Raw genomic sequence first — 25,337 nt, 5'->3', positions numbered from 1 at the left:
CAGGGTTCATGATACCAACCTGTGATAAACTAAAATATAATTGTTATCTTGCAGTTCCAACTGTGGCCACTAGGGGCCAGAGGGGGCGGAGCCAGTGCCCTGGGGCGGGAGGCGGGGCTTAACCTGGACAGTCAGCTGTCAATCATCCAACCATCCACCCTCTCATTCACATCTGGGAGGCAGGAGAACTTGTGGGGAAGAAAGGGGAAGTAAAGGAGGGTTGTGAAGGAGGAAAAAAAGGGAAAAAGGCGCTCAGGGAAGAGGAGAAGGAGAGTGTCAGGTAAGGAAGAGAGGAAATGTGGAGCAGAGAGGAGGAGAAGAGGAAGATGGAGGAGGGGAAGGACAGAAGGAGGAGGAGGAGAGGAGTAAGAGGACGAGGGGCTGTGGGTCCAGAAATAAACATGGACAGAAGGTGGGCAACAAGCCACTGGCAGCAGGACGCAGAGGGCCGGAGGAAGTGAAGGTAAATTACCCTCCACACACACACACACACACACACATACACACACACACACACACACACACATACACACACAGGAGGCCCCACCCCAAACCTTGATTGATTGACGAATCTGATTGCTTCACTTTTATTTATTAATTTCATTTCATTCAATTTAATTTAAGTTTATTAACTTTAATTCAATTTAATTTAGGCTCGGGGGCCTGGTCAGTCGGGGAGGGCCAATTGAGTTTTAAGGAACATTTGATCAGAAATCAATCAATCAATCACTATCACACTATATATATTGTCTATTTTCATCAAAAGTATTTTATATACTTTTGTTGAAAATAGACAATTCGTTCTACTGCAGGATAGAAAATGAATTTCATTTTTTAGATAAAAAATCACCTGCTTTCTAGGACGTTTAGAGTTTAAACCACCTGAGGTATGAGGCTGTGTGTGTGTTTGTTTGTGTACGTGAGTGTGAGTGCATGTTTTTTTTTTTCTCATGTTTGCCAGACCCCAAAAAATGCCAGAGGTCAAATGAGGTCATCGCAGATCCTCCTCAGGCCATAAATGTATGTCTGCAGCCAGTCAATGTATCACACACACACATACACACACACAAACACACACACACATACACACACATACACACACACACCGTTCCGCCCCGTCGCCCCCGGATCAACAGATAGTGAAAGGAGAACCGGTTCGCAGGTGCGGCGATGGAGATGGTCCTCCGCCTCCCCCGACGACCCTCGGTGGGCCGTGTCAGCGCGTCCATCAACAAGCCCCGCCCCCTGGAATGCGGCGGGGTCGGGGGGCTCAGTGAAGCGGGGTAGTGATGATTTAGAAACACGACCGGTGACTTTTGGGTCGCCCGGGAAAGTTCAGGGAAAATTCATCTTCTTTCCCTGGAAGGACAAACAACCTTTGACTTTCCCTGTAGGCTCCGGCTAAGCTCCGCCCCCAAGGAGCCGCGCCGCTACGTCATCCGCATCGCCCCCTTGTGGCCATACGCGGTACTGCATCTCAATAACAGACGAACGAGTCAGTGGGTTGCTGGCGGAAGAAGATCGGAGGATGAAATCCGCAACTTGAGAGCACGTCCGAGGTCCCGTCGCTATGGCGTCCAAGGTACCCGTTGCCATGGCGTTGCTCATTTTAGCAATTCGGAACGGACAAGGTCCAACTTGGGATTGCCCTGGGAAGCAGATGAACGAGGAGAGGCGCCTTTTTTTTTTTTAAAGGTGAAGGAATTTTCCGCTAAGGTGTCCGTCAAACACACTCACCTATGTAGTAATAAGTTTGATTTACTGGTTGGGCCCCCCCGCCGTCACCCCCGCAATTGATAGCGATGGTTCAGCCCGAGGAGATCCTGCAAGGACGGGTTGATGTATGTCCAGGTATCGTCTTCCTACTTTATAACAGTCACCGAGTGACACACACACACGAACACACACACACACACACAAACACACCATTTCTCTGTCAGCTCATTGGTCTTAAAGTTGCCCCGGACAGCGTTTAAATGGATGTTCAATCAACGCTGTAAAAGTTGGTTCCCATCAATCACTGGCGGAAAACCGAAGGAGAACAGAACGAGATTTATTCTTTTTCCATTTGTTGTGTTACTGAGTAAGACGGAGATCGTATTTCCCGACTGGGCTGGTGGAGAGAAGGAATGTCGGGAAATCCGGCGGAGAAGCGACGGGACTGCATTCAGTCCTTGCAATCTTGTGACCGAAACACTCCTGCAAGCGTCAGAAAGAAGAAGACATCTTGTCATTCATTCATTCACTGATTCAGTCGTCATCTCTACTCTTTATCCCGCACTCAGGTGAATGTGAGTGTAGCTGTCATTGGGTGAGAGGCCGGCTCAGCCTGGACGGGGTGATTACAAGGATACACACCCTCTCATTAACACATCAGATATATAAATCCATTTACCCTCTCATTCACTTGCCATATAGAGACATAAAACCATCCACTCAGTCATTCAGATATAATTCATAGACATAAAACCATTCACCATCTCATTCACACCACATATAGACAAGCATTAATTCACCCCTTCACACACCATATAGAGACATACAACTGTTCACCCTCATTCTAGCTTCGGGGTCTCCATTGAATGCTTGTTTTTGGACTGTGTGAGGAACCCGGAGAGCTCGGAGGAACCCCCACAAAGACACGGGGAGAACAAGGAGACCCCAAGCAGAAGAAGCGGGATCTGGGGGTCTTCTTCCTGGGAGGCGGTGGATCTAAGGGGAGGAGCTCTGCTTGTTGGACCCTTCTGGTCTTGACCGAAAAGTGCAAATGAACCCCATTTCACCTCCCCCTCCATCCATCCATCCATCCATCCATCCATCCATCCATCCATCCATCCATCCACCAACCATCTTCTTCCGCTTATCCTGCACTCAGGGTCACTACATGCTAACATGTAGTACCCAAATTAATGAGTCCTGTAGGTTTCTTTTTTTTTTTTTTTTTTTTTTTCAAATTGTCGATTTTCAATAATTGGCGGAGGCTCAGGTAGCAGATTCGGGGTGTTTGAGTGTGTGTGTGTGAATGCTATCAAGTGTGAAGTTTTGACACACTCGGGGTCAGGGGCTGGGGCAGTGGGGGGGAACTGGGGACTTCAGGGTTAAAATGTCAGCGTCGGCGTGGAACATCGGCGCCAGTCAAACTCCTCCCTGAGCAAACGGAGGGGAGGTAGGTTACGATGAAAGACACACACACACACACACACACACACACACACATACGTGCCCACACCCACACATACACATGACAAAACAAGTAGGACTGTATTATGAATCCTGCAGAGGGTTGTACAATTAGAGGTGCTACTACATAGGGTTCCACTGAAGAAGGATCTTCTGCAGGGGTTACAACGGGTACCTTGGGTATGGGGAGGGTGAAGGTGTAGAGGAAGATGGAACCAACAACCCTCTTCTTCTATACCCTTTGGTTTGGCCCTGCACACAGGCCAGACTTGTGGAGTCCACCAAAGTTTTTACATTGCATTGGAATCGCTAGTACTAGCATGACTAGCGCAACGAATATAATTAGCATAACTAGCAAGGCAAGCAGGATTAGCATGACAGGTGGTGCCATTTTTTCCAATGCGCGTCTTCAAAATCAAGGCCACTCACTCACATGCACAAGTGCAGCCGCTGTGTGACGTGCAAAGTCAAAGTGGGGTTTGGGGTAGTGACACGATTAAGCAGCAGTGTTTACAGGATAAACATGGACGGGTGCGGCAAGACCTCCGCCGGCATCCAGACAGACAGAGCCAACGGAGGGAGAAAACTAAAACACATTTTGAAATCGCATTTCAGTCATTTCTAGTTGTTGAATTTTGGTGAGGTGCTATCATTTTTTAATCTGATTTTGAATAAGTTTGAATTTGGAATTCCAGGGATGGCCACTGGAGAGACCTCACGGGTGGGATTAAAAAAAAAAAAAATTATATATATATATACATATATATATATATATATATAATTTTTTAGATACATTGTTTATATATATATAAACAGTAGCTTAATATCTGAAGACATGGTTTCCTTGCACAAGATTGTTTCCGCTCATTTTAGTGCCTCTTACTGGCAGTTCTGGCAAACACTGCCAAACAGAGATAAACACAAAAATTATTTGGGATATATATTTACATTTGAAGCTTATTTTGTTGATGTTTGGGGATGCCAGGACTCCAGCACCCAGCTAATTGGTGTCTTCTTCTTCTTATTTCGGCTTTTCCCTTCAGGGGTGGCCATAGTGAATCAACCTCCTCCATCTAACCCCATTCTCAGTATCCTCCTCTCTTACGCCAACTACCTTCATATCCTCTCTCGCTAAGTCCATAAATCTTTTCTATGATCTTCATCTAGACCCCCTTCCTGGCAGCTACAATTTCAGCCTCCGTCTACCAATATAATCACTATCCCTCCTCAGTACATGACCCAACCATCTTGGTCTGGCTTCTTTGACCTCATTCTCTCCAAAATGTTTTAACATGTGCTGTTCCCCTAATGGACTTATGCCTGATCCTATCCATCCTGGTCACTCCCAAAGAGAACCTTAGTATCTTCATCTCTGCAACCTCTAGCTCTGCCCCCCGTCTTTTGGTCATTGTAACTGTTTCCATGCCATACAGCATCGCTGGTCTCACCACTGTCTTGTACACCTTTCCTTTTATTCTGTCTGAAAGTCTTCTATCACATAGTACCCCTGACACTTTTCTCTGCCCCTTCAAACCTGCTTGAACCCGTCTCTTCACCTCTTTTCCACACTCTCCGTTGTCCTGGACTCTTGACCCAAAGTACTTGAAATCCTCCAGCATCTTGATCTTCACTCCCAGCACCCTCACCGTTCCACCTGGGTTCCTTGAATTCACACACATATACTCTGTTTTGCTATGACTAACTTGCATTCCTCTCCTTTCCAGAGCATACCTCCAACTCTCTAGATTTTCCTCAACTTGTTCTCTGCTCTCACTACAGATCACAATGTCAACTGCAAACATCTTGGTCCATGGAAATTCCTGTCTAACCTCATCTGTCAGCCTGTCCATCACTACTGCAAACAAGAAGGGTCTCAGAGCTGATCCCTGATGAAGTCTCAGCTCCACCTTTAACTTCACTGCTACACCTACAGCACACCTCACCACTGTCTTACAGCGAGCATGCATGTCCTGCACCTAACATACTGCTCTGCCACTCCAGATTTACTCATACAATACCAGAGTTCCTCTTGGCACCCTGTCACCACTTTTTCCTAAGTCTACAAAAACGCAATGCAGCTCCCTCTGGCCTTCTCTGTACTTCGCAATTAGCATTCTCAAAGCAAATACTGCATCTGTAGTACTCTTTCTAGACATAAACCCATACTGCAGTGCACAAATGCTGACTTCTGTTCTCAGTCTAGTTTCCACTACTCCTTCCCATCATTGTATGGCTCACCAACTTTAATGGCTCATCAACCCTCTATAGCTGCCACAATTCTGCACATCCCCGTTTTTCTTAAGGGGGATGGGCACCATCACACTTCTTCCCCATTCCTCATGAATCTTCTCACTCTCTAAGATCATGTTGAATAATCTAGTCAGAAACTCTACCGCTGACTGTCTTCGAGACTTCCACACCTCCACAGGTATAGCATCAGGACCAACTGCTTTTCCATCTCTATCTCTTTGTTTTGTCAACCTGTATAGATCATTATCTCCCTCCTTGCTGTCCAATCGAGCATACAGGTCATCGTATGCCCTTTGTTTTGCCTTTGCTACCTCTATCTTTACCTTAAGTTGTATTTCCCTGTACTCCTGTCTGTTCTCTTAAGTCCTCTCAGTGTCCCACCTCTTCTATCCTTCTTTGCTATATACTCCTGCACTTTCTCATTCCACCACCAAGTCTCTTTATCTACTTTCCTTCCAGATGACACACCAAGTACTTTCCTACCCGTCTCCCTGATAAGATTAGCTGTAGCTGTACCTGACCACCCAGACCCTTTCTCAACTCCTCCCTGAAAACCATACAACACTCCCTTTTCAGCTTCCACCACTTTGTCCTCTGCTCTGCCTTTGTCCTCTTCATCTTCCTTGTCACCAGAGTCATCCTACAAACCATCATCCTATGCTGTCTGGCTACACTCTCACCTAAAATTACTTTGCAGTCACTGATCTCTTTCAGGTTACCCCGTCTATACAAGATGTAGTCTACCTGCGTGCTCCTACCTCCGCTTGTACAAGTTACCCTATGTTCCTGTCTTTTCTGGAAAAAAGTGTTCACTTCAGCCATTTCCATCCTTTTTGCAAAGTCTACCACCATCTGTCCCTCTGCATTCCTATCCTGGATAACAAATCTGCCCATCACTTCTTCATCCCCTCTATTGCCTTCACCACCAACATGTCCATTGAAGTCTGCACCAATTATCACTCTCTCATTTCTGGGAATATTCTGCATCACTTCATCTAATTCGGTCCAGAACTTCGCCTTCTCCTATAACTCACATCCCACCAGCGGGGCATAGCCACTCATAACATTGAGCATCACACCTTCAATTTCCAGTTTCAGACACATAAGTCTGACATTCTTTTCACCTCCAGAACATTCTTAACAAACTCCTCCTTCAAAATAACTCCTACTCCATTTCTCTTCTTGTCAGTACCATGATAGTACAACTTAAAGCCTGTTCCTAAGCTTCTAGCCTTACTACCTTCCCACCTAGTCTCCTGGACACACAGTAGATCCACCCTCCTCTTCGGCATCATGTCAACCAACTCTGTACTTTTTTTCTGTCATGGTCCCAATATTCAAAGTCCCTACTCTCAGTCCCAGACTCTTGCTTTTCCTCTTCTCTCTCTGCTTCCGAACACACCTTCCTCTCCTTCTTTGACCCACAGTAGCCCAGTTTCCATTGGTTCCCTGGTCGTTGTTCAACCGGGCCTCGACCAATCTGGTATGATCTGGTTATTATGTTTCGTTCGCGTGTTTGGTTTTGGCAAAAGGTTTTACGCCAGATGCCTTTCAGGGACCGGCTCGGGGAGACACCGGCCTGAGGTTGCATTACCCGGCTGATCGGTGTAATGACAGGAACTGTCCACCGCAGGTGCGACGGCTCAGAAAAAACACCTTTAGATTCGCTTTTAAAAGTAATCAAGTAATAAAATGCCGACATGAAGAAGCTGGAAAAAAGGGGGGCAGAGGGGGGAGACGCACCGCCAAATCCCTTTCTTCTCATTGAGCGGGTCCCGACAGGTCAGGACGAAGCCGTTACGACCCATGAAAATACTTGCCTTTTAAATTGGTGGTACTAGTAGTGATGGGTGTTTTTCCACGCCAAAAAATGCCGGTTCACCGTCTTTGGGGAGGGTCATGAATCCTGGCTATTCAGACCTGCAATGAAAAAGGATTGAAATAATTGAACCGACTAGTTCTCAGCAGTTTCATCCCACGCATCGATTGTCTTTTGTTGTTAGTTTTTTTTTTTTTTTTTTTCAAATTCGTAGACTTCACTTCATATGACCATTTTTGCCATTCCAGCCTCCCATTGGTCTGTTGGTAAGCCATTACAGGATTTAATTTCAGAGCTGATTGGTTAGTTGGGACTCTTTGGAAAGACCGAGCCAATGGAACTTCGCTGGTGCGTTGGGGGGGGGGGGGGGCGGCAATTTTGGTATGATCCGTTTATTACCCTTTTATTACATAGTAATAACACAATAATAACAATTGTAATGACGCTGTGAAAAACAACCTTTGACCAATCGGCTTCTTTCACACTTGTTTGCATCGAGACTGGCTACTTTTTTCCTGCCTCACATGATTAATATTGATGCAATAAGCGAGTGTGTAGCAACAGTGCAGAAACAGATAACGACAACAGGGATCGTTTTTTTTTTTTGTTCTGCCTGGCAGCGTTGGCGACAAAGACAGGTCGCTGAGATTTTCGGTTTTGCACTCTTTAGACAAGTACAAGTGGCGGCTCTTATTCCTAGTACCTTCCCTGTGGTGATGTTTTTTTTCTGTTTTAATAATTCAAACCCCCTCATGAATAAATAACTTATTACACTGGAAACATCTGTGCGTGTGTGGGTTTTCTCTCTGTCGGTTAAATCATTTTAAGAAACAATTCGGAACATCATAGTGTGCGCATCTTCGCATTGCAACTTTTGAGATATAAAATGAAAATTTTAGTATATAAACACGGAAAATACCTTGGTAACTCACAAATTTCTTTTTCAAAGAAATTAATTAAAAATAAACCACGAAAATAAGAAAATGCTCTCTGCTGCCCCTCAAAGGAGCGGCGAGGTACTGCAAGAGAGACCGCTGGAGACCTTCCTCAGAAGGTGATGTGTGTGTATGCGTGTGTGTGTGTGTGTGTGTGTGTGTGTGTGTGTGCGGTCATGCCTCGTCAGCCTGCCAACCTACCATCCATCTATCCGACTGGCTGATACCCGGTCACTCGCCGCTCGCCGTCCTGCTGCCGCCGGAGTGTAAAGGAACGTAATGCGATCTGATAATGACAAGGAGCGATGGAGCTGTGTGTGTGTGTGTGTGTGTGTGTGTGTGTGTGTGCAGGTGAAATTCCAACCAACTGTAAAGTTAATCTAAAGCGAATATTTGTAGCTGTGCCAAAATGGAGCCTCGATTAATGATGCAGGCGTCTTGGCCTCGGGTTCGAGTGTCAGCGGGGTCGAAAGAGTTGCCATGACAACAGAAAAAAATTTTAAAATATTGAAATTCAGTTTAAAAAAAATGTGAATCTAAGTGTTCCACTATGAGAGGGATTATATATTTCTGAAATGTAAATGGGATTAGGGATAGACGAGCTCTCTGTCGCTAGGCAACTGTTCCTGCGGCAGTGGACGCTCGAGAGAACTCACCGTGTTTATGAGTTCAACCGCCATCGGAGTTCAGGGCCCCGAACCCTCGGAGCTATGAAGCTAACTAGCTAAAGCTGACCAAACGAGAGCCTGGTGTCCAATCAAGAGATTTCTTGTGGAAAGTGTTAATGCGGTTACATTTTTGGTCGCCCATGTGCGTCTTGGGTGGCTAACAGGCTAACGCTAATGGAGGAAAAATGGAAGAGTCCGTTTTTATGCGGCGTGATGTCCCCGCTATTCCCAGGAACCAAACGTTGACCACCATCCAGTTATTTCTATAAAATCCCCTAAATTGAGCCTATAAATTGGCCGGATAACGGATGAAAATAATCCTGTTGGAATATAAAAAAATGCAGGGAAGCGCTGGAGTGAAATAACCAGTGCATCCACTTGGGTTTATTTCCAATTATTGATCTATTTGCTTCCCCAATGCATACGAATGGGTAGGAGGATGGAAAATGTCAAGGACGGGCTCACACTGAGGTGGTGGACATATGTATTAGCATGTGCATGTGTGTGTGTGTGTGTGTGTTGGAATGTTCGTATATCACACAGCAGATGGCGACGAGGCAGGAGGTACACTTCACCCAGAAATCCTCTATACATATGTGGAGGTGTGTGTTTGTGTGTGTGTGTGTGTGTGTGTGTGTGTGTGTGTGTGCTAACAGCGGGGTCCCAGGAAACGTCCAGCAGATTGACGGGTTGAGACCCTCCTGATTCGGAGGTCCCACACCGCCCTCGCCGTCGGACCGCAGTCCATCTGGCGCCGCCCCTGCAGGTCACCAGTAAAATTACAGGAAAAATGTATTTATTTTGAAAATCCTTTCACAGATTTCCTAGCTCGGATAAAACAGGAAACAGATAAAATATTTCCAAACATATAATAACTAGTACTTGTCTATCTCGACTGGGTTAGCATGATTCAGTTAAGCAAGCCTCAGGCCCTGTCCGAACCGCCTCTACCTGCCGCTGGAATTCAACGTGCTCGGTCCAGACTTTGAAAAAAACTCGAGAAAAAACTTCTTCTCTGCGTCGTTCTCGCCACAAAACTCTGGATCGGAAACAATCTCTTGGCCAGGAGAGAAATAAACTCGTTTTATCAGCGTCCGACTCGGGAGAGGCGATTAGGGTGAAGGAGAAGTCCCGCGTTGTAGGGTTTTTTTCACCGTCGTTATCGAATGGGGGGGGGGGGGGAGGCAAGGCCGCTATCGGGCACCGTGGCAACAATGGCCGAGAGGAAGATAGAGAGAGATGGGACGTCGCTTCTCCGACGGTCCTCAAAGGCCCCGAAGAGGAGCTCCAATCGGATGGTCGGAAAAAAGAAATGCCGGGACAAAGAACTGATAGTCGGAGGAGAGCAACGCATTGCACACACACACACACAAACACACACACGCGCGCGGATACAATTTAATGCTACTTGTCTTTTCTCAGCCATCGTGTATGTGAATGACAGGGTAAATGGCTTTTTATATTATGTAAAGTGTGAATAAGTGAATGAGCAGCTTTTTGTGTCTACATGACCTGTGAATGACATTATGAATGGTTGAATGTTGTGAATGGGAGGATGAACGGCCGCGGGTCTATAAATATTAATAATAACGATAACAACAATAACAATAACAGGAATTAAAATAAAGATGATAAAAATAACAACCTGTAATAATTATCATAATAATAATGAATAATAAAAACAACAACAATAACCATGAAGCTGTTGATGTTGATCAATTACTTCTCTGATCTCTTGCTAGCATCAAGATCCTTAAAGATTAGAATGAATGAGTGAATGAATAAATATAAAAAATAAATAAATACAAACCTTCTTGCTTGGATTTATTAGTAAGAAGGTTAACAACTTAATCTGGCAAGATGTGATACACAAAGAGCAGCTGCAGACTTTACCATTCACCATTTCTTCGCGAAACTATCTCGTGCGTGTGTGTGTGTGTGTGTGTGTGTGTGTGTGTGTGTGTGTGTGAGAAGGTGTCTCGGCCGTGACCCCAGACAGACTGTATTTGTTCGCCACGTGCAAGGAGGGAGGGACCAAGGAGGCGATCTGATAACACTGAGAGGGCCTTTGTCCACTAGCGAGGGGAGGACGCCCGCTAATCTGGCCAGTTATCTCTGAGGGATGGCCTTGAGGTCACACATACACACACACACACACACACACACATGCACACACACACGCGCACACACATGCATTGCTCTATTACATTAGAAAGTTTTGCTTCCTTTTGCATTTGCAATTTTACGTGTCAGCAGATGCAAAGTTATCCGAGCAGAAGAAAGAAAAAAAGAAGGATGAGATATTCAGAGTTTGCATGTGTGTGTGCTTGTTTGTGTGTGTGTGTGTGTGTGTTTGTGACTGGCGAGATGGTGTTTTGGTCTGCATCTTAAATGCCTCCCTGCCAGTCGGGACCAGAGGGAGACGAGTGAATACAAAAAGAAAAAAAAAAACACAAACAAAAGTGCTGAGTTTGAGAAGACACACAATGATGTCCCTGTTGCATGGATGGGTCTAATTCCTGGACACAACCTGTACGCTACGTTTCCAGCACCTGCTCGTCTCGCCGCCGTGCTACTACTTCCTGCCAAATAGTGGTCATGGGACACAAACAACGGCACTGACTTTCAGTGTTCACGTGTGATTTAAAGCAGAATTTAAAAATTGTGTGGGGGCATCGTGAGCTCGGCTAATGCTCTAACTCTTTAACTAGCCTAACGCATGTTTGTTTTTTAAGTTTCACATTGTGACAGGCGGGCGGGTTGTGTTAAGAAATGAGTAATTGAAGTAAAATCACACAAAGCATCGGTACTTTTCACAATGTTAACCGCCGGACAGACAGCGTTTGTTTAGCAATAAGGTTGTTTGTCAGTGGGGGCATTGGAATAAAAGTTTCCAAGTTAAATACAGGGGGGCGGTTTATTTACTTGATCGTCTCACATAATAACAATTCAAAATATGATTCAAAAAGATGACCGGAACCTATATTTTGACCAGAGAAAACTTTCCAAACAAATTAGTTTGAGCCGATTCCCTCTAAAGCGCAGTTCCCCCTCGTGTGCGCACTTTATATATTCAGATGCAAATTATATATTATTGTCATTGTTGACAAAGACTGGGCTTTATCGTTTCTTCTTCATTCAATGGGGGACTTTTGATTTGAGTTTTTTTTTTAACCCTCGAGGACGTTTTTTTTTCCATCACCTTGGAAGGTGGGGGGTCGCGGGGTGGTGGAGACAAACATACCTGAGACAGCTGTCAATCAAAGAAACTCCAAGATATGCCACTCGCTAGCATGATTAGCATGATAGCACTAAAAAACACACAATATGTATAAAAAGCACATCAAAAACTAGCAAAACAAACTATGTAATAATGTATAAACATATAACATATACATATATAAAAAATATAAATGTGTGTGTGTGTATATATAAAACTTAGCTGTCTTACATGGAGAATCCATGTAAGAGACCATGGAGGTTGCACACAGGGAGAACCCTGCCAGGCATGGGGAGAACACGGGAAGCTCTAGAATCGAGTAAACGGCAGGATTATAACCCTTAACCACCTCTCTCTGCTAGAAGACGAGGTTCTAGTTCCCATCGACGGGAGAACGGCGGTGACCTTTAGCCCACTGCCGCACGCCACCGCGTTCCTCGCTGCCTGCCCGGGCGTGCTCCGGCCCGTTCAGCCTTCGCTCAGATATCACTCCTCCTCCTTCATGGACCAAACCATTCCAGCAATACAATGTGTGTGTAGAGGAGCACCTTTGCCCTTATTGGCACTAATCACCACTAGCAAAGAAGACAACCAGGAAGTGTTTGTGTCTGCTGGTTTGTCCGATTAAAAAAACCCAATGCTGTTGATGCCGCGTCTATTTCCTGGTTTTCCGCCTCCGCCCTTTGGTCCGAACCAACAGCACCAGAGTTCGATCGCGGTCCAACCGAAATTGTTATTCTCTGATCCACACCAAAGTTTGCTAAGTGCTCACTGGCCCAGGTGGACCGTACCATTAAGGACAGAACCCTGGGGGGAGGTGAACTAGGGTCCCATCTCATCCGCCTCAATTTATTCTCCACATTTAGTCTCCGTTATTTCAAAGTTGAATATTATTAAATAAACTGCAGACTTTTCTTAAGACTTTATTTTTCGGTTCCTGTCTTTTCATTTTTGCTTTTTATTTTCCCCTTGAGCTCCCCATGTCCGCCGCTGTCCAAACACAACTTTCCCTTTGGCTCCTTCAAAATAAAAGCTCTGACGGCTTCAGTGTTTTGATCGTTACAAGTGGAAAATACGCACAACAGCAGATCCTGAAAGATGATTTTTTTTTTTTTCTTTTCATTCCCCACACCAAGTTTGCACTCAAAAAAAAAAAAAAGAAAACTAATATTAATATAATAATGTAATTAACAATAATATTATTCAGTCATGTGTAGTGATATCAATAAAATAAATGTATTTAGATTACTAGGAATTCTTACCAGGAGAACCCTTTGCATAAGCTAACTGCTAAAAGTTTAGAAAACACCAAAGTTCGGATAATTCGGACTTTTCCGACAGAACCCCCCTCCCCCCCGTACGATTTACCTCTGCTCCTGACGGGCCTCCACCCCCCATCCTGCCCCGGCATCCGTCCGGGCCCGGCTTCTGTTTGCATTGTTTCTGCCTCCGTCCTCCTGGGCAGAAAAAAACAAAAACAAATCATCTTATAGTCGCCTCCGTTGTTCTGCAGGTTCCGATGTTTTTTCTTTGCGTTATTGTTTCGGGTGGAACCTCAGCGTTGGTGGGGGCTAAGGAACGTCTCAGTTCTTTATGTTTTCAATCTGCTCGATGGTGGGGTCGTCTCGGCGGGTCGGGAAGTTGGGAGCTGGACCTGCATGTCAAATGGTCAAGGCTTTTTCTGCGCTGAATGACTGAGCTGATGGTTGAATGTCTATGCGATGTGTGAATGACAAGGTGAATGCTCTATGTGACGTGCTACAGTGAATTATTTGCCTCTATTTGATGTGAAAAATAAAAGGTTGAATGAGAACCAATGACTCATGCAAATGAGAGGGTTAACGGTTGCATGTCTATGTGACGTGTAGATGACAGGGTGAATTGTCATTTGTCTCTACATAACGTGAACGAGAGAACGAATAGTTAATGTAAATTAACACATTGAATTATTTGTCTCTATCTCAAATATAAGTGAGAGGGTGAATGTCTCCATATGATGTGAATGAGAGGGTGAATTTTTGTGTCTATGTGACATTTAGCATTGAATTGTTTGTCTTAACCTGACAGGTAAATGAGAGTAAAAATGTCTCAAAAAATTACAGGATAAATTTTCTCTATATGTGAATGAGTGAGTGAATGGTTGCATGTCTCTGACATGTAGATGAGTAAATGAGAGGCTGAATGTCTGTGTGACTGAAATATTTGTCTCTAACTCACATGTAAACAAGAGGGTGAATGTATCCATATGGCATGTTAATGAGATGGTGAAAGTTTGCGTCTATGACATTTGAAAGTTGCCTTTATCTGACATGGAAATGAGAAAACAAATGTCTCCTTAAGACGTGTGAATGACGGTGAATGGTTGTAAGTCTTGATATGACGTGAGATTTTTGTATCTCAAAAGGACGTGTGGATGAAGCCTCACCAGTGGTCGAAGGGGGTCTCCAAGCTCGGGGTCTTCAGTTTTCTCCTTCCCGGGTTCTCCTAGGGAACCGTTCCCTTCCGTCAGGACCACGGTTTCTCCACATCGTACCGCATGTCTGTTTCGAAAGCATTTGTTTTTTTTTCGTATCTTAATCTGAATGGCTGCGCGGGGTGGGTGGGGGGGTCACAATTCTTGACAGTAGATTGCAGCGACACACACATCTGAGTGACAAACTCACCCCCAGATATTAATAAAGTAGCATTGACCTTGAGAATGGATAAAGTGAAACTGAAAATTCGAACCATGTGTCCTTAATGTAGCCGACAGCAGCTGGTTCAAGAGCGGGACCCCTTAAGGAGCGGGGGATCAAGAATCGGGGAAAACCATCCAAAGCGTCAGAGACCGGTCAGTGATGGACGGTGACTCCACTGAAGTGGAGCCTGTGATTGACAGGTGACCTGGAACTGAATCTGGCAAACACCGGCTGACCCCGCCGACCCCCCGCAAGATCGTATTTGTCCGAATTCGTGCATGAGAGCATTCCCTCAGAAGCTGAATAGTCTCAAAAGACGCTCCCCCTTTAAAATCCCACGGTAAACCGCGGGATTAGGGCCAATCCCGGGTGGATCATAGATAATCCCGACAACTTTCCCGTCGGCTTGTGATGTCGTCAATTCCCTGGTCGCTGATTGGATAAAATACCATTTGGATAATTTCTGTCAAAGCAAGGATGCTTTGGATCCACTTTATATTGTCTTTCTATCTTCAGCCAATCCAAGTGGAGATAGGGGTGGGAGGTGGGGCTTAACCTGCAGGGTCAGCTGTCAATCACTGACATCCAACCATTCACCAAGGTGAAGGTAGAACCTTTAGGAGGACCAGAGAATAGTGGTTCAGATGTTCAGAAATCCCCTTTTTCTGCACACACACACACACAAACACACACACACGCTGCTGAGCACCGGGGCAGTAGCGCAGCACTACATCGCCACCCAGTGGACAAACATCATCTTACCATACCCATTCACTTCTTCGTCGCCCGTCCTCCCTCCACCCCCCCCCCCCCCCCCCCCCCCAGTTCATCTCACACACCTTCCATCGAGACCACTGGTATTGAACGAGATCGGGTTCTGTATTGATACGTCATTACATCCACTCACACGGTGTGATTATCTTTGGCCTGCGGGACAATATTTAATAACTATTAGAGCTGGCCTGTTGATCCGTTGCAAGCACTGAGCACGCATTAATACTACAGGTCCCAGAACGCACTACGAGTGCTATGTTGTGTAAATTAAGTGCCGGTAAGCATCATCAGCTGGCCTTGCTGAGCCACCTCTTGTCAACTGTCAGCTATCCCTGTCCCCCAAAAATGGTTGAACGAAAGGTGGACTTTGAAAATTGGGGGTTTCAAGACAAGTGGGAGACAGAGTACGTATTTGTCGAGAGAGTAGCGACATTTCCGATATTGCGCAGGTGTCGATTTTTACCCGTTGAGTGGACTCAGATCTGTGCGTAACAGAATTTTGGGGGTTAATATCGATTTGATGTGGTACTTTTGGTACTGACAACAGATGGAGCGTCTGCGACGTGCGGTCAAAAGAGTGGACTGGTGTGCAGGATCCAGGAGAAAATGCTTGGGGAATTACTCAGGAAGAGCTACTTTTCGCGGCCCATTCTCATCCAAATGTGTCAAACGCCTGACGAATGTCGAAGGCTTCCTTTCACGTAACATACAAGCGCATTAGGAACCTCTTTCTTTTCATTTTTCTACAGACCTGGAGCGTCATGTCTACATCAACACTGCTGGTTCTCTTGAAACCTAACCAAGATAAAAGAGGAGTTAATACTTTACACATATTTGTGTTCTAAAGGAGAAATTGCATTCCTCCAGTGACGCGACATCCAATGAGTAAGGAGTGCCTAATGTGGCGGTATGCGAGTGTGTCGTCAAAAAAATTAGGAAAAAATATATGATGCTTTTCCAGGTTTGTTGAAATGACAAAAAGGGACGCTGAGGGACTCGACAGATGCTTGACACATTCGATGAGGATGTGTTGCTTATAGAGCCATAATAAATGCAACAGATATCTATTGCATATAATGTTGTTTATAAGGAAGAACTTATAAGTTTTATCAGTCTAAGGCTCTGGCTTTGACTGGAGCGCATGTTGGATTTTTCTTCATTTCTTTTTTGACTGTGAAAAAAGGTTTTCATTGGAAATTACCCTGGAAATGCTGCAGATAGAGCCATAAGAAATTGTTGCAACTGATTTTTAATTTATTTAATGTTTAATCTTGTTTTAATAGACAATTATTAAAAATCTTGTTTTTCAATAAACATTGAACCCCTCCGGCCCTCGACTTGTACCGATTTTAAAATTTTGGCCCACTGTGTATTTGAGTTCGACACCCCTCCCTTAGATGAGCAGCAAACACCAGCAGAAATCATTAATGAGGCGGCTAGTTAGCATCGGTGACAAAAGTCACGCCTTCTTCGCCTTCAGGATTTGGGGAAGAAAAACAAGGCATGTTTTAAACATGGCCACTGCTACTCAACAAAACGTATTCTTCACGTTTTAGACTGTTAAAAATGCGTTCTCTGGTGCAACATACTCACTGACTGCAGTACTGCTCTGTATACTCGTGTACCTCGACGAGAGCTTTCCGAGTATCCTGGCACCCCAGACACCTGACAGAAATAGAGGTATTACTGTGTTATTGAGAACGTTTTTTCTTGGCCCTTCCAGGACACCATAGCTTAAGCGTAGCATCAACGGTAACCACTGCCGTCGTGAGAAGTACCTGTGATTAAGGTGTGAGGTCGTCCGCCACCACATTTCAAGCATGAAGCCTTTTCGCATTGAGACTCTGTTCTGCCACTGTGAACATCAGGTCCCTGAACACACCATGATACTGTTCTTGCAAAACTTCGAAATAAAACTTTCCTTGCGTAAAAAGTAGACAGGACTGACTGCGGCCACTAAATGGCAGCACTGGACAGTCTTCTGTGGACTCGGCCTCCGCTGGCAAAACAGAGCTCAATCACAGAAGACATTTTAATTGATTTCTATAATATTAAGCTAGCATGGCAGCAGTAATGTTTCAAAGCATCTGTTGCACATTTCATTAAATTGAAAAAAAGAAAATCTATTTTCTTGATTTTTTTTTATACAAGTTAATTTTGTGATGGGTGATTTATTATTTTTCTACTTATCTTTCCATTTTCAAAATTTTCCTCAAAGTTGTTGCCTATTATAAGGAATTTTCCTTGCCGATATCATGAAATTCATTTCAATTTTTTTTTTTAATTTGTTCTTTCTTGAATGTGCCCTTGCAGAAAATAATGGAAATTTTCATCTGGGAATTTGTGGAATATAAACTTTCACTGCCGCCACCCCAGAAATGACCGTTAGGATTAACTGAAGAAAAACCAAAACAAAAAACAACTAAATTTCTGTTGCAGAAAATGGCATTTTATAAGCATGTGAACAGAAGTTCTGGGTTTTAGACAAGAAAAAAATAAATAATTGAAATTCTCCATGGCCTGGTCACACACAACATTTCAGACAAATTTGTTTAAGAAAAGTGCACCTTTTTTATTTGCAAATAAACCAGCACTACGAGGCTAATTGTGCCGTTGACGCTTACGGCCTTCTCGCTCATCCGGCTCCCTAGTTAGTCAGACCTATGGCAGAGGGGCCGTTGGCGTGGCAGAAATATTTCATTAAAACAAAATGTCTGAGAAGACCTTTTGTGTGTTTTTTTTTTTTTTTTTTTAAATAACACCCTCAACCTGATGCAGCTTTCCTTTTCGAGCTCTGTTTATTTTATTCGAAAGAAAGAAAAAGAAAACAAAATTGCTACTGCAACGCCATTCAAGAAGGAGAGCGCCACAAGTCTTTGAGAAAAAAAAAACATGAAAAAGGAGGAAAAAAAAAAAAACAACGAAAAATGTTTTTGCTCCATAGCTCTTTGCTGAAAACGGTTGTCAGACGAAAAAAAAAACTTCAGAGCACGACATTTGACAGGGAGCAGTTTTGTTGGTTTGCTTTGTTTTGTTTTTTACACCATCATCGTTTTTAATTTTCCTAGAAGAACTTTCTGCTGTGCTGTGGTCATTTCCAGGAAAAAAAACAAAAACAGCCTGAACGTCAGAGATGAACTAAATCAAAGCGAACAGAGCATTGATGAAACTCATTAGGTTTTCGCTTGCAAATTCATTCAAAGTGAAATTAAAGATAATCTGAACAAAAATTGAGTGGAACAAAAGAACAAATGAAAGGCTCAAAAAACCAACAGATGAGATGTTTGGTTCCTCCGGAGGGATTTAGTTCATCAGGACAGAGACCTTTTCCTTCATCCAACACCGGGGCCCTGTAAACCAACCACTGGGTGGCGCTACCTCCCACAGGAAAGAGTCAGATTTAAAACACCTATTAAAAGAAACCGGAATCAGCAGCGCCGCCGCGCACAAGCCCCAAACCGTGTCTTTCAGGCACCGCTCACGTCTTTCTGATAAATAATCCCGGGACAAGGAGGAGGAGGAGGGGGGGAGCGAGGGGCGGGACCCCTCGTCCAAACGCAGTGCTTCATTCTATAAATGTCTGTACAATCTCTAGAAAATAAATTCACATTGGATGTTCTGGAACCCACCCCCGTCCCCTCCCTGGTACTCCTCTTCCTCCTTCTCCTCAGTAGAACCTCTTGTTCCTCTCCTGCCTCTTCTGGAACACCACAGCTCCCACCACGGCGCACACCACAATGCCCAGCAGGGCGCAGAGCAGCAGCAGGAAGACCTTCCAGCCCGTCAGCGGCGTCCCCCGGAAGTTTCCTGTCGGGTCGTCCACGTTGTCTGAGTGGGGGGGATGAGAGAGGTTATTGTGGCGTTTGCTTCTCCACTTTATCATCAACCCTTAATATCCGCATATGTCCTTTTTTTCATGTAATTGTTTTCCTCCCATGTGGATTTTCACGATAAAAAAAAAAAAAAAACACAAATAAAGCCATTCCACTGATAACAGGGTGGAATCTGAATTTTCTCAATAAAAAATTATTAAAGAAATAAAACCATTCTACAAATGCTGTGGTGGATCATTGCCGCGGTGATGATCTGGATTTTCAAAAAGAACATTTAAAAATGGAAAAACAAAGAAAAACAAAAACATTCTACCGATAATGTGGCAGATTATTACCGCCCGATTTGAACAATAAAAAAAATGTGAAAACTGAAAAACAAACGAACAAACCGAAAAACAACAACAAAAAAAATAGAACAAATCGATGATGGGGACCAGCCTTTTCATCAGCTGCAATAATAATGTAAATAATAATACTCCCCTTCAACCTTTGGGACCATTTCAATCTCAAGCAAATGAAAATATTAATCTGAAGTGACAATGAGAGCTACAGGGATTTTAAAAAAGCTGAATTAAAACTGTATTTGTATATTAATGACCAGAGATGACTCAGAATCGTGTTGAGGACTTCAGATTAATAATCAATTGTAGATCACAGAGGGTGAACTGGGATTATTAATATTACAAAAGTAAAGGCATGTGTTAGTTATCACATTTGAAAACAATAAAAGCTGGGATTAACTTTGATAATCTGACTCATCGATCAAACTCCTCCATTTCTAAATCCTGGATGGGGAACCCTGCATCACAGTGGTGTCGATTAGATTAGGCTCCACCCACCTTTGGGTGACTTGAGGAGGCTGACGCTGGGCTCTATCTTGGTCCAGTCCAAGTTGTCCTCCTCAGGCGTATGCTCCACCATCAGCTGGTAGAGCTTCATGCTGATGATGTCGTGATTATCTGAGCAAGGGGGCAGGTTACCGGGTTTAGAAGGGTTGATCAAAGTTTAAATCCACCAAAACGATATGCGGTGGTTTCCGGCTCCGCCCACCTGACAGATCCCCCGTCGCTGCCGAGGCACCAAAGAAGTACCCGGTAGGAAGCCGGACGCCCCCGATGTCAATGCACTCCTTCCACTCGTTCTTGTCGTCTACGTCCACCATCACCTGTGGTGACAGAGGAGAGCTAATCCGACTGGTTGCCGTGGGAATGAGCAGAGGCGGGGTTTCACAGAAAAAAAGTGACCAATAAGTAGTCAGTGTGCTTTAGTGAAGTACTACATTTAGAAATAAGGGTCTCTCCAATAAGGAAGCTCCACTTGGAAAATTAATTCATTTTGTAATTTCAATTCTGCTTTGCTTGACGCAAAATCATCTCCCGGCGCTGCTACGTACAGTGAGCCGGCCCTTGGAGTAGCGGATGGCCAGGTAGGTGTCGTGCTCCCGGTTTCGGACCTCAGCGGAGCAGCCGCCGAGCTCGGAGGCACGGCCATCCTTCCCATGGTCGTAGCTGACCGAGCCGTTGTTCACCATGGCAGAGATGTAGGGGAAGGAGCGCTAGGGGGGCAGAGAAACCCTGGCGTTAGAACCCAGGACCTTTGGGGTTGGGGAGGTGGAGGGGGGTTAGCCTATGTTCACAACGCATCACACTTGGCCAAAATTCAGGCATCAAATACTGAATCTAGACCCACCCAGAGGGGGGCGGACAGCAATCGATTAATACAGATGATTGACAACCTCGAGGTCAAATAGGTGATCTTCAGCGTCGCCATGGAGAATATTTGATACTTTACTTCACTGACACTTGAAAATACTACTTCAACTGATACATTTCATCAAATTAGCTGCAATTCTGTTACCTTATATTTTATCAATATTATAAATCCGGCACTGAGCAGGATTACTGATTGATGGATTCACATCTTTAATGGAATATTAAAAATAATAGATGATAAGAAATGACAGAACGTAGTGTGAATGTAGACCAAGTCACATGACGACCTCCAGTGAATTTCAATCCATCGTCGATGGACATGGTCAATCCCACGCCATGCAAGGGAACATCGCATGCATGCGTGCACGCATGCACACACACACACACGCACACAAACACACATGCCAACTTCCAAAACATTTAAGGTATTAAGAGAGACCACCACGGAGACGTGACGTCATGCTGGCAAGAGGAAACCACTCACGTCGACAGCGTCATCGTTAGAGTAAGTATCTATAAAAACCACCAGGCCATGGAAGAGGGCGTGGTCGGAGAAGGCGGGCCCTGCGGAGAGACAAGCCGTCAATCAACACTTACGTCCATGCCGTGCAGGTCGTTGCGGAAGGTGTCAACGAATATGGACAGGCCGAGGAACTGATCCTGGTTCCCGAACACGGGCCCTGAGGTGGAGGCAGAGGACCAGGTGAGCCACAGCTGCTTAGAGAGGCGGAGGTCTTACCAGAGCTGAGGCCATCACCACAGAGGTCTTCTCTTTGTACCCAGGCTCTTCAAAGTAACCTGAAACTACCAGAGGAACCCCAAGTTCTACTGAAGAGTAATTCATCCCGGATGAGGCCTCACTCCACCGACACTGGGTTGCACTCCGGTCAAAAGCCTCACCTTGATGCAGCCGGTCCTTTGTGTACCACATGGCGATGCCGTCGCCATGGAGATTCTTCTTCCCTGACCCGTGGACCTTGAACTGAACGTGCATTTCCCAGTCCTTCAGGTAGCACGGCTGCACAACAGACGGAGGACAAAAAAATATCATCGCTTCTTCTAAGATCTGATTTTTCGGCTGTCTCTCAGTCACCAGAAGAAACAGATATCTCCCTCACCACTGTGTTCCAGATAGACCCCTGCCTGCTCCTCTCATCTGGTGTCAGTCGGACGTATGAGCTGGTTACCAGGGTGCTGCCGGAGAAATCCCACTGGCTCGTTGGGCTACTACCCACACCTGTGCCACACAACACACAGGATGTAGGACAGAACAGTTCTTTTTTTTCAAGATCAGATGCTCCAGGAGGTAAGCTTAAGAAGAGTTTTACTGTTGAGCTACAATTCTGAGGATTTTAACTCAATCGCGTCCTTTAAGATTATTGAACCTGTTGTATTAGGCGGCACCTGCATTCAGCATCTCTTAAGTCAGGCAACACATTCACACAGGAAGTTAAATAAATAGGGGATTTAACAAAACAAAAAGTGCCTTGAATGGCAGTCAGGTTTTTCACACCTGTCTAACACAGGGTAGGAATTTATAATCTCAGCATTACAGATAATAATAATGACAATAATAATAAAATATGAGCTTGGTAACTAATGATCAGTGAGCTTGGACCTTTTATATGTGGATTTGGGGAGGCTGGCCTCAAAACCTGACACAATTATTGTTGATATAAAACACTAGCAAAGAAATCTTATAGCTGGTTTTGAATAAGTTCTGTCCCTGAAAATAAAGATGTAGGTAACCTAAATATGTACATGTAACTATTATTAGATTAGCTGCAAATAGCTAAATAAGACGAAACAATTATTGGTGACAAAAAGTTACTTACTGTGGGGAGAACTATCCACCACTTTATTCCTAGTTATGGACGTCCATGTCCTCTGCGATTCAGGAAGCATTTAGCAATGTGTAAGAACTGAACAATTAAATTACTAAATAACTTTAATTATTAGCTTAGTAATGCTAACCGCTTGGTGTGCCGGATAAATGCACCCCCTCCGCCCTCAAGTTGTGACGTCTGTCCATCTCTAGTATAACCACCCGGACACCTGACGTTGAATTTGAGCTACAGGAGGCCTTTACTACAAAATTAGATACAAAATTATATTTAAAAGACTGACAGTTGCCATGGAATATTTCATAAACCAGCCAACATACTGAAGGTGTGGTCTGTTAACGTCTACCAGGAAGCTAACGGGCGTGCTAGCACTAAGTTCCATGAGCCGTCTTTACCTTGGTACGGTTTCATGAGCGAATGTTCCCTCTTCAGGTGTTCCGTGTTTCCGTCTGTAATATCCCCGCGCACTGAACCCGGTCTGGACACCAGAAGGCAAAACACCGCGCCTACACATGCTCCAAACATCCCCATTTCGTCCAAACAACAACCGGGCGAGTAACTATCTTCGAATTTCGGGGCTTTCGAAACTCCATAAATCAACCCGGTCCGTCCGACATTTTCGTCCGGGCTGAAACTGCATACGTCCGGCGGCCTTTCTCGAAGTTTCTCCACCAGGAAACGACTGTGTTTTCAAACCCTAACTTGACAAACACACCAATTTGTTAAATACTGACATTTTCTAACACATAACTTTATTTTTTACATGATAAAAATATAAGTCTACAAAACAGTAGGAATAGTTAACCACTGTATGTTTCCGCAGGATAGTATTTTTAGCCCGGACAAAATATATAAGCCAATCACAGAAAAGCACATCGCAAAGCAAGCCAATCAGAGATCACCTGCAGTTTGAATGTCACACCACTAGATAGAGACAGACGACCGAGAAACCGTGCGTGGAACCCCCGCGCGTCGCAATAAAATAAAATAAAATAAAATAAAATAAAATAAAATAAAATAAAATAAAATAAAATAAAATAAAACAATACGCTCTTATTAGTAATAGTGTTATCAATACATTATTATGATTATTATTATTATTATTATTACTATTGTTATTATTGTTGTTGTTGCTGTTGTTGTTGCTGTTGTTTTGGTGGTGGTGTTTGTTATTGTTGTTGTTATGGTGGTGGTTGTTATTGCTGTTATTATTGTTATTATTATTATTATTTGTCTGTGGAGGTTCTTAGTCACCCAGGTCATGGTAAATTCTTGTCGAAATCTTCTTGTCAAGGCAGATGGAATGAATTTCTTGAAGACGTTTCACCCCTCATCTGAGAGGCTTCTTCCGTTTGTAGTAGTAGTGTCATCCTTGCTGTTTATTTTGCTGGGTCCCTTCTATGTGGAGTTTTACATTTTTCTAGGTCTGCAAGGCTTCTCTCTGGGTTCTCCAGTTTCAAAAACATGCAATTGCTCGACTGAAGACTCTCAATTGGCCTTATGTGTGAAAGGAGGGAGAGTTGCTCCTCAGATAAATAAATAGATCAATAATAATATGCTAATAGTTATAATGATACCATCATGTCAGCAGGTCATATCTCCACATCAAACATACAGATGATATATCATATCATATCATATCATCCATGGACTTGAGAGGGTGCATGCATCTTATTTCCCACGATGCATGCTTTGAAATATACTAGTCTGACATGTCCCTGTCTCTCTTTGTTTATCCATGCACCAGTGTGCGGAAATGATCGGCGGGCTGCTGGCACGCTGCTCCAGCGATGTGCATGGGGTAAATCAAACCAAATCAACTGTCAGCCTTGTTTAACACAGACCGGCTTGTCACTTGTGTTGTCATTGATGAACAGGGAGGAAGCTCGTGAGTGTGTGTTGGGAGGCGTCTGACGTCAGCGGGGTGATGGCAGCAGCTGAGTGGCTGATGGACTGACAGACTGCACGTAGAGACAGTGAAGAGATGCCGGCATCCAAGACGAGGACATATAAAAATAAACTAACATTGTCAGCAAATGAGACAACGGGTTTGTAGTGTTTTCGGAAAAAGCGTGGAGAGCCGAGGGGAAGCCCGTCAGTTGAGAACTAACAACGGATCCCCCGGTCTTTTTGGAAATGTTTGAGAAAGACATGTCACAGCATTTGGACATTGTGCAAATCCATCAAAAAACAAACCTCGAAAAGAAACGTTCATGCGGTGTTGGAACGTTTTTCTGCTAAACCCTCCAAAAATAGGTTCTCCAATGATCCTCCTGCCTGTTTTTGGACTGTGGTAGGAAACCAGAGAACCGCGAGGAAACCCACGCCCACCATCCATAATGTGATCAATAAATGTGCTCATCAGGTGTCTCACCTCACAGTGTGTTTCGGTCTTAACCGGATCTAATCCAGATTTATACTGTA

At 44.3% G+C, this 25,337-nt stretch overlaps 1 protein-coding gene and 1 long non-coding RNA gene across 3 annotated transcripts; one reads left to right on the top strand and one right to left on the bottom strand.

Annotated features, from left to right (window-relative positions):
- Window positions 1-18,071: 18,071 nt before the first annotated feature.
- lman2 (lectin, mannose-binding 2) lies at window positions 18,072-23,731 on the bottom strand. Of its 2 annotated transcripts, none has more exons than XM_086139295.1 (8): window positions 23,309-23,731; window positions 22,188-22,306; window positions 21,970-22,087; window positions 21,554-21,633; window positions 20,751-20,912; window positions 20,408-20,522; window positions 20,197-20,316; window positions 18,072-19,352 (listed from the first exon to the last, which is right to left on the bottom strand). In XM_086139295.1, exons 1-8 carry the CDS (start codon window positions 23,442-23,444, stop codon window positions 19,192-19,194), a joined length of 1,011 nt encoding a protein of 336 aa, XP_085995421.1. In that variant the 5' UTR covers window positions 23,445-23,731; the 3' UTR covers window positions 18,072-19,191. The 2 variants fall into 2 exon arrangements, with proteins under 2 accessions (XP_085995421.1, XP_085995419.1); XM_086139293.1 differs by lacking the exon at window positions 21,554-21,633 and adding an exon at window positions 21,667-21,749 and having other exon boundaries at window positions 23,309-23,710.
- On the top strand, window positions 23,193-24,902 carry LOC147215604 (uncharacterized). Its single transcript, XR_015104183.1, has 3 exons — window positions 23,193-23,238; window positions 24,661-24,714; window positions 24,791-24,902. It is a non-coding gene; the product is annotated as an uncharacterized LOC147215604 (long non-coding RNA).
- The last annotated feature ends 435 nt before the right edge of the window (window positions 24,903-25,337 follow it).

Source organism: Fistularia commersonii, chromosome 31 (genome assembly GCF_037954325.1).
Source record: "Fistularia commersonii isolate RoL2024-O1a breed Wild chromosome 31, RoL_Fcom_v1.0, whole genome shotgun sequence".
Classification (NCBI taxonomy): domain Eukaryota; kingdom Metazoa; phylum Chordata; class Actinopteri; order Syngnathiformes; family Fistulariidae; genus Fistularia; species Fistularia commersonii.
This window is presented reverse-complemented; position numbering and strand designations above follow the sequence as displayed.

What these genes read in the sequence shown, in the direction of transcription:
- lman2 (XM_086139293.1), bottom strand. Translation starts at nt 23,444, where the DNA reads ATGGGGATGTTTGGAGCATGTGTAGGCGCGGTGTTTTGCCTTCTGGTG. An exon ending in GCTCATGAAACCGTACCAAG is followed by an intron (nt 22,307 to 23,308) that starts GTAAAGACGGCT and finishes TGTGTGGCACAG; the next exon opens with GTGTGGGTAGTAGCCCAACG. An exon ending in ACGACCTGCACGGCATGGAC is followed by an intron (nt 20,913 to 21,666) that starts GTAAGTGTTGAT and finishes CTGCCCCCCTAG; the next exon opens with CGCTCCTTCCCCTACATCTC.